Source organism: Pituophis catenifer, unplaced genomic scaffold (genome assembly GCF_029215685.1).
Source record: "Pituophis catenifer annectens isolate HBS135680 unplaced genomic scaffold, rPitCat1.0.hap2 SCAF_15, whole genome shotgun sequence".
In the NCBI taxonomy this organism is placed as follows: domain Eukaryota; kingdom Metazoa; phylum Chordata; class Lepidosauria; order Squamata; family Colubridae; genus Pituophis; species Pituophis catenifer.
Genome location: NW_027256895.1, coordinates 15,169,277 through 15,178,339, shown reverse-complemented (window position 1 = coordinate 15,178,339; position 9,063 = coordinate 15,169,277). Strand labels below are relative to the sequence as shown.

The following is a 9,063-nucleotide window of genomic DNA, read 5'->3' as shown; positions in this document are numbered from 1 at the left end:
AATAACACAAGATTCAAACTCAATGTAATTCGCTCTAATCTTGATTGTAGGAAATATGACTTCTGCAATAGAGTAGTTAATGTCTGGAACACTCTACCTGATCCTGTTGTTAGTCTCTCTAATCCCCATACCTTTTACCTTAAACTGTCTACCGTGGACCTTTCATGTTTTTTAAGAGGTCCCTAAGGGGACATGCATAAGCGCACCAGCATGCCTACCATCCCTGTCCTACTGGGATAAATAAATGTCCTACATTTATTTATATGTAGTTTGCAAGTCCCCAATGCAGACTGGTTGCAATTGTTTTCTCTGCAGTCCTAACTATCAGTTGAACTCTGTGCCTGTCCTGATTAATTGTTGTACCAAAGGAAACAGCCGTACAAGTAGAAAAATCAAAACTACTAGAGAGCATTTCACTGAGGCCGCCATTGATGGCACTACCTTGAGGCAGAATTGTATTTGGTAGCATTAGAAATGGTGTTAATATGAGAAACCAATCCAGCAATAGTATATTGCTGTGTTGTTCCTCTATAAGAAATTCCAATGATCAATCTACTCGGCATCTACCCAAATGTGAGTAAGTGTCTCTCTTTGCTAACGTTACCAAATACCCCATCACATTATTTGGTGATCTGCAGTTCCCGTTGCGAACCGGTAGTAAAGGTAAAAAGAACCCAAATGGCAACAACTTTGAGAAAGAAATTATAAATTAACAATGGCAACAGCCTATAAAGAAAACCTGTATAAGATGTTTTATAGATTGCGTATGCCACCAGAAAGATTAGCTAAAATGTTTAAAGATAAATAAATCAGCTAAGTGTTGGAAATGTCATCAGTTGCCGGGATCATACTATCATATATGGTGGTTGTGTAAAAAAGCAAAACAATATTGGGTGAAAATACAAATATGGTTAGAGGGAATGTTGCAGCAACATATAGAGTTAAAACTAGAGATATTCTTATTGGAAATTTTACCAGAGAATTATAGCAAAGAAGATACATATTTGATTATTCACATAATACCAGCAGCTAGAATTATATTTGCACAAAACTGGAAAGCAGATAAAATTCTGTTGGAAGGAGATATTATAAAGAAAATTTTAGAATGTGCAGAAATGAATAGATTAACACTGACAATAAAAGATAAAGAGGAGTCGATGTATTTCAAAACATGGGATAAATTTTATGATTGGTTAGAAAAGAAATATGAATAAGGACATAGAGATAAAATAGAGAATAGATGGGAGAAAACAATTAGAAAAATAGATACCCAGATGATGCCAAGTAAAAGGAAAAAGGGGAGGGGGGGTAAAAGGGAAAAAAGTGAGATATTATAAAAATGTACGCAAATGATGAAATAAAAATAAATAATAATTGAATAAGAAATAAGTTTTTTTTTCCCAAAACAAAGATTCAGTGTTGCAATATTTTTTTTTCTCCTGATGATGGCTTTCTGCAATTGTAATTGTAATCCACTATTATAATCAACAAGCTGGAAAAGTATCCATTTTGTTTGCTGTCAGCTTTAAACAATTTTTACTTATTTAATTTTTCTTCTTCTTCTTCTTTTTCACCTTTATATGCACCAAATTAGTTGAAAATTCAGTCCAGATTTACACTTGAAATGCACATGTATATATTGAATATATCTTTCTTCTTTATCTTTATTTGATTTGTATACCGCCCTACTCCCGAAGGACTCAGGGCAGTGAACAGCCAAACAGTAAAATACATAAATACAAAATTTAAAAACAGGATAAAATCAAATTAAACAATTTGGCCCAGACAAATTAAAACACCCCAATCATTTAAAAAACAGATTAAAATTTGCATATTAAAAAGAAAAGAGGGAAAAGATTAGGCCAGGCCCGCCTGATGGAATAAAAAGGTCTTCAAAGCGCGGCAGAAGGTGCCCAGATCCTGTATCCTCCATATCTCCGGGGGGAGCTCATTCCAGATAGTAGGTGCCCCCACAGAGAAGGCCCTCCCCCTAGGGGCTGCCAGTCGACATTGTTTGGCTGACGGCATCCAGAGGAGCCCCTCTCTATGAGAGCGTACCGGCCAGTGGGAGGCTATTGCTGGTAGTAGGCGGTCCCATAGGTAACCGGGTCCGAAGCCATGGAGTGCTCTAAAGGTGGTAATCAAAACCTAGAAGCGCACCCGGAAGACCACTGGGAGCCAGTGCAGCTCGCACAGGAGAGGTGTTACATGTGAATGCCGCACTCTGTGCCAGTTGGAGCCTCTGGGTGCTCCTCAAGGGGAGCCCCATGTAGAGAGCGTTACAATAGTCCAGGCAGGAAGTGACGAGGGCATGAGTGACCATGCGTAATGAGTCCCGATCCAGAAAGGGATGCAACTGGCGAATCAGGCAAACCTGATGAAAAATCCTCCTGGTCACGGCCGTCAAATGCTCTTCTAAAGACAGCAATGAATCCAGGAGGATGCCCAAGTTGCGAACCCTCTCCGTGGGGACCAATGATTCGCCCCCAATAGTCAGTGATGGCGCCAACTGACTATATCGGGATGTCGGAAACCACAGCCACTCAGTCTTGGATGGGTTGAGCCTGAGCCTATTTCTCCCCATCCAGATCCGCACAGCCTCCAGGCACTGGGACATCACATCAAGGGCATCGTTGGGGTGATCTGGAATATATGTATAGAAAAGTACACCTTCAATATGTATTGAAGATGTTAGGGAAAATATTAGCACGTTTCATGAAAAACAGTAACCACGAAGAATGTCATTTAACGGATTCTTTTTATGAGATTCTCTTTTCTATTAAAGTCAGGTCTCAACACGATGATATAGCATTTGGGGGAAAAGATACAAATCAGTAGCCCCGCACTGGAGGCCAAGATGGCAAAGATCTCCACGGCCACCATATATTTGCCTTTGGTACTCATGTAGGCAGGTATGAAGGACAACCAGACACTGCAAAAGATCAGCATGCTGAAAGTGATGGATTTGGTTTCTTGGAAAGTGTCTGGTAATTTCCTGGCTAGGAAAGCTGCAACAAAACTGACCATAGCTAAAACACCCATGAAGCTCAATATACAATAAAGCATCACAACAGAGCCTTCATTACATTCCAGAACGATTTCAGTGCTAAGAGAGTTCATGTCAACATTTGGGAAAGGGGGAGAGGTGAAAAGCCAGACTACACAAAGAAGTGTTTGTACAAGAGAACAGGAAAAAACAACTGAAAGGGCTAGTCGATTCCCAACCCACATCCTCATCTTTGATCCTGGTTTAGTGGCCATAAATGCAAGAACCACTGTGATTGTTTTGGCCAACATACAAGAAACTGCCACTGAGAAGATGATGCCAAAAGCAGTTTGTCGAAGAAGACAAGTCATACTTGTGGGTCGACCAATAAATAACAGGGAAGAAAGGAAGGCGAGAAGAAGGAAGATGAGGAGGATGTAGGAGAGGCTGCGGTTGTTGGCCTTGACAATGGGAGTGTTGTGATACTTCAAGAAGATTCCTAGAATGTAAATTGTAGTAAAAGAAAACAGAAGAGCCACAGTGGCCAAACTGGTTCCCAAATTGTCTTCATAGGATAGGTAACTGAAAGGTTTGGGAACACATGAATCATGGTCTTTATTTGGGTAATGATCATCTGGGCACTGAATGCAATCATCCATGTCTGAAAAAGCAACAGTGTATATTAAATCAAGATATTTATAATATTTCTCTATATTTTCCCCCTTAAAAAAGTTAACTTGGCCAACTGCTAGCAGTTCAATCCTAACCGTCTCAAGTTGACTCTGCCTTCCAACCTTCCAAAGCCAGTAAAATGGGGACTTAGATTTTTGGAGGCAATATTTATTTATTTATTTATTTATTTATTTATTTATTTATTTATTTATTTATTTATTTATTTATTTATCAAATTTTTATACCGCCCTTCTCCCAAAGGAACTCAGGGCGGTGTACAACCAAGATAAAAAGCAACAATATAAAAGTTAAAAACAATTTAAAATTATTAGATAGTTTGGCCAATCATCTAAAACACAATACCCCCATTAAAATAGTATACTGACTCTGTAATCTGCTTAGAGAGGGCTGTAAATCACTATATAAGTCTAAATGCTATTACTATTGTTATGATGCACTCTCCAGCTTGGCACAAATGGAGGAGAAGAATACTCATGTGTGAATGCTATTTTTTTATTTTAGTTTGGCATTCAATGCAATCGTTCCTCAGCATTTGGTGAACAAACTGGTCCTGTTAGTTTTTAATACTCCTTTATGTAATTGGATACTGGATATCCTTATTGATGGGCCCCAGTTTGTGTGAGTTGGAAGAAAGGTTTCCAACTCCATCTCCTTGAGTACAGGTTCCCCAAGGGGCTACGTCTTGAGTCCGCTACTGATAACCCATGACTGCTGTGCCAAATCTGCTACAAATCATATTGTGAAGTATGGAGATGATACGGCAGTGGTGGGTCTTATCTGGGATGACAATGAAGATGCTTATAGAGAAGAGGTGAAGGCTCTGGTGGACTGGTGTAATAAAAGTAACCTGGTTCTAAATGTCCATAAAATAAAGAAGAACATTGTAGGTTTTACTCCACTCATGCATGGTCATACTCCACTCAGTATGAAAGGTGCAACTATTGGAGTGGTAACAGCATTAAGTATCTGGTGGGGCAGATAACTAACGAACAGAATTGGTCTCTCCACATGTGATCCTCAGTGAACCATCTGAATTTCCTGTATCGGATGATCTTTCTCCTTCTGTCCTGACCACGACTTAAGCGATACTAGGGATTTGAACTGCTGAACTGCCAACCTTTCGATCGACAAGCTTAGCATTTTAGCCACTGAGCCACCATGTCCCTTGATAGTAAAGATAGTATGTGTCTAAATGTTGAAATATATCTAATATTCTGATAAGGCTTTTACCTGTCTGGTTGGAGATCTTCCCTTCTGAACATGGAGTACAATCATAACAGCAAAAGGCTTCTCCTTCTTTGGTGCTCTTTCTATAACCTGAATGGCATTTCTCATTACACAATGAAATGGGCTGTGTCTGTCCATGAAAGGAAGAAGCATTGGATTAAATATGAAAAACCAAGAAAAAGCTCAGTCGTGCATTATAACAACTGAAAAAGATTTGTACTACTGTATGAGAGATACCAATAAGTTACTAGGAGAACAGATCAATCAATAAAAATATGTGTTCTTTTTAATTAAAGGGCAACGGATTCCAAAAGCAATCAGTATTGCAGTCAGATTTGTTCAGTTATTCAGTGATGACAGGTTTATTCGTGAAATATTGTCGAACTGACAAAAAAAAAAATCAAGAGACTATTTGGAAAAGAAATTCTAATTGGCAGATGTACCGTTTTGTTTATAAAAAATAGTTGACTTGTAACTTGAACATTTTGAGCCTTAAACCTTAGATAAGAAAAAAAAAAAGAATAATATTTTTTTTTGGGGGGGGGAGAATTCTAATTGACAGATATAGAAACTACAACAATTTTTGTTAAAAATAATTATTCAGTTTTGTAAACTAAGTAATGAAGCTCTTTGAACTTTAGAAAAGTGATATTCAAAGGGATTTTACCTGTCCAAACTGGGTTGGCCAGACAATGTCCTTTTCGGAAATAGTCAAAAGTTGGTCTAAGGGTGCTCCTGGATCCAGCTTTCCAATTTTGACTCTAAGAAAAGACTGATTTGAGAATGTGATCCAGTTGATGATATCAAACCCTCCTACTAATTCTCCATTTTGGTCAAAAGAAATAGTTCTTCCATTGCTGTCATTAAATGAGACATACCTAAGAAAGTGATGCATCTAAATGAGAGTAAGAAAAGAAATGTTTAATATATTCCTTTTTACTGAAATTTATTTTTAATCTATTCATATGCTACACATATTAACTCCTAAGTATGGAGAGGTAGATATTTCCAGAGTACAATGACATCAGAGTATGACATGATTTCCCTGATTATATTGGTGAAAAAAACAGGGAAATATATTGAAAAATAGGTCTTTCATTCTGAAAGACTAAAAGAAATGGAACATATTTATTTCATATGGTTTAATTTTTCAAAAAGATTTTCAAAGACCAGCAAATACTCACAGAACAATGAACCTGTTAACTAGTTACTGAGTAATTCCACAGCTGATTCATGTCAAAATTAGGTTGCATGTTGGAAACCACATTGTCTTTTGTGTGATGCGTCAAAACAAACAAACTAGCCACAGAAGGTTAGGGTTTGGGTTAAATAATAAAAAGAAACAAGAGCTTTATAAATCCATACCCCAACACAAAGGGTTTTTCAAGATAGGATAGATAATATCATACCATCATCATAAGGTTAAAGATATTTTTAGGAAAAAAAATCCATCAGAGATCACAAAACAAATTAGAAACTATGATAAAGTTAGAAATGTATTACCAATTTTTGTACCAGAAGAAGTATCTCTCCACCTTTAGGAATCTGACCATCTCTAGATATTTTCAGTATTCCATATTATAGTTTTTCTATGAAAAGAAATTAGGGAAGAAGGAACTGGATGAGAAGACCTTTAAGGTCATTTCCAACTCTTGATTGCAAGGAAAGGGTGCTGCAAATGCCTTTAGTAGTTCATGCAAAGGATTACCTTCCACGACTGTTGATGAAGTTTCTGTCTCCATCCATTTGCAATTCCCTTTTGGTTGTTCCTGGAAGAGTACATGGCATGCAAAGCATAAGCAACGGAATATGCAGCTGTGTAGACACTGTAACTATGAGCAGTCATCCTCATCTCAAGCACCGACATAGGGAGAGTCCCTAGCTGCTCTTTGCCAGTGCAAATGTCCTCACCCATATTGTCTCCGGTAAAACTAGGGAAGACACAATTAAATACCTGTTGCCAGGTTTCTCTTATGAAGCCATCTTCTTTCTCCAAAGCAGGGTTTCTTGCTTGAAAAAACTGATGGAAGCCAGAAACATCCTTGAAATTAATTGCCAAGGATAAAGATCCATGAAGGAAATTTAAGTCCCAACCTCTTTGAAGGGGAATGGATACATAATCAACATCTGATGTCATAATCAAGACTTTTGAATATCCTGACGTTACCACAAATTCAGCTATTTTGAAGAAATGCCTTAAAGTTACTATACTTTGAAATTCACCTTCAACAATCACAGTATTAGAAGTACGGGTCAAGAGAAAAAGAGATGTTTCATGAATCCCTTCTGCTAGTTTGTCAAAGTCATTGAGGTAGCCGTCACCCAGTTTTCTTATGAAATCAAAGCAGATGCCATTTTTCAAAAATACGGGAAGCACATTTTGTAGTACTACCTGTGTCAGTTTCCCAATATCAATATATAACACCCCAATCCATGTCCATCCAAAATGCAATAGAAGATGGAGAATCCCCCTGTGCTGTTGAATTTTATTTGGGAACATCCAGTGGAAGGCAGTATCTTGGGCACTCATCTCTGGAGCAGAGCAATATCCAAGCTATTTTTTTTTTTTTTGAAGGAAACCAAGAAGAAAAAAAGTGACTCATTCCCACTCTCTCCTAAAAACGTTTCAAGGTCAAGTTATGTTTGTACAGTACAGTATAATCCAATTCACATTACTGCTCTAGCTGATTTTGTTATGTAACAAATGATCTAACAAATTTTGTAAGAAGCTGTGGCCTTCCAGTCTCTTGCGTAACAGGAGAACAATTCAAAAAAAAGAGCTGCCCAAAGAATTAAGGATATAGAAGCACAAAATGATATAGCTATCCTTAGTAAGGTGGGTAACTTGAAATGGCTGAGCAAATACAAACATACTTTTCAAGTAGACAGCTATTTGACGTTATAACTGCCAAAACATCTTAGGGGTATATTACGTGAGCGAGATTCGAACATCTTGACACAATGGTCAGATATGGGAGATTCCTTTCTATACCCTACAATGAGTGTCTCTGCATTTGCGGAGCGGCAGAGGTAGAAAACCTGGCTCACATCCTAGTTACTTGTATAAGGGGGTGAGAGACAGGTACCATGGTCCATATACCAAGCGAATGACCCATTCGGATCCCCATATCAAAAAAACCTACTTTATGTGTGGCCAGAACCTGAAGATAACATCTAACACAGCACAGTACTTAAACAAAATGTTTCAGTTGAGATCTGCATATGTGGGACAGATTGGGGTAGATTGTGTGGGTGACACCGAAATGTAATTTTATGTCATTTTACTCTATTTTATATATTTATGTATCAAATTATATTGTATCTAATCCTATAACTATTGTATTTTACCCTACTTTTATTTTAAATTGTTTGTATAAGATTTTAATGGTGATATGTGTTTCCACCTTGTGCTTTGATATGGCCTATAGGCTAATCAATAAAGCTAACTGAATATTATTTTATTAACCAATATTAAATATTATTTAATAAAATACTATTTATTAAATATTATTTTAAAGCAATTATTCTTTCAGCCACTTACCTGTGCAATTTTGTAATTGGTCAAGATGCTTGCCATGTACAGAAATTCATAAGAGTTTGGACCCCCAATAACAGCTATCAGATTGTTTTGGACGTCACATTTATAGTTAGGAATGAACCTGCCTGGTGTAGAGAGTAATTCCATTGTGGCTGCATAAGTATATTTTGCATTATAATATGTGTTATAGATCTTGAAGCCTATGGTGACATTGTTTAAGATTTGGGCATTTTCATTAATCTCCTTTACAGCAAACACCAAGGCTACGACATGTTGGTAGGCTTGAGTCACTGAACTAGAGTCAAATTCAAAAATTAGAAATATACACTGTCAAGTTGTTTCTGAGGAAATATGTGCTGCATTTCAATACAATATATGTCTGCTAACTTCATGCTGAACAAATCTTTAAAAGTAGAAATCTCAAACTGTACAGGTTCCTTTAGATTAACAGAACAAATATAATGCGGATATCAAACCAACCATTGTGATGTCCTTTCCTTTCCTTTCCTTTCCTTTCCTTTCCTTTCCTTTCCTTTCCTTTCCTTTCCTTTCCTTTCCTTTCCTCTCCTCTCCTCTCCTCTCCTCTCCTTTCCTTCTTGGCTTCCTCCCACCCTTCCCT

The 9,063-nt window shown here is 37.4% G+C and overlaps 1 protein-coding gene across 1 annotated transcript; it reads right to left on the bottom strand.

Annotated features, from left to right (window-relative positions):
• Positions 1–2,745: 2,745 nt before the first annotated feature.
• Positions 2,746–8,591, bottom strand: LOC139324410 (vomeronasal type-2 receptor 26-like). Its single transcript, XM_070954124.1, has 5 exons — positions 8,448–8,591; positions 6,615–7,298; positions 5,574–5,801; positions 4,910–5,036; positions 2,746–3,647 (listed from the first exon to the last, which is right to left on the bottom strand). The coding sequence occupies exons 1-5, from the start codon at positions 8,589–8,591 to the stop codon at positions 2,746–2,748; spliced, it is 2,085 nt and encodes a 694-aa protein (XP_070810225.1).
• Between the last annotated feature and the right edge of the window lie 472 nt (positions 8,592–9,063).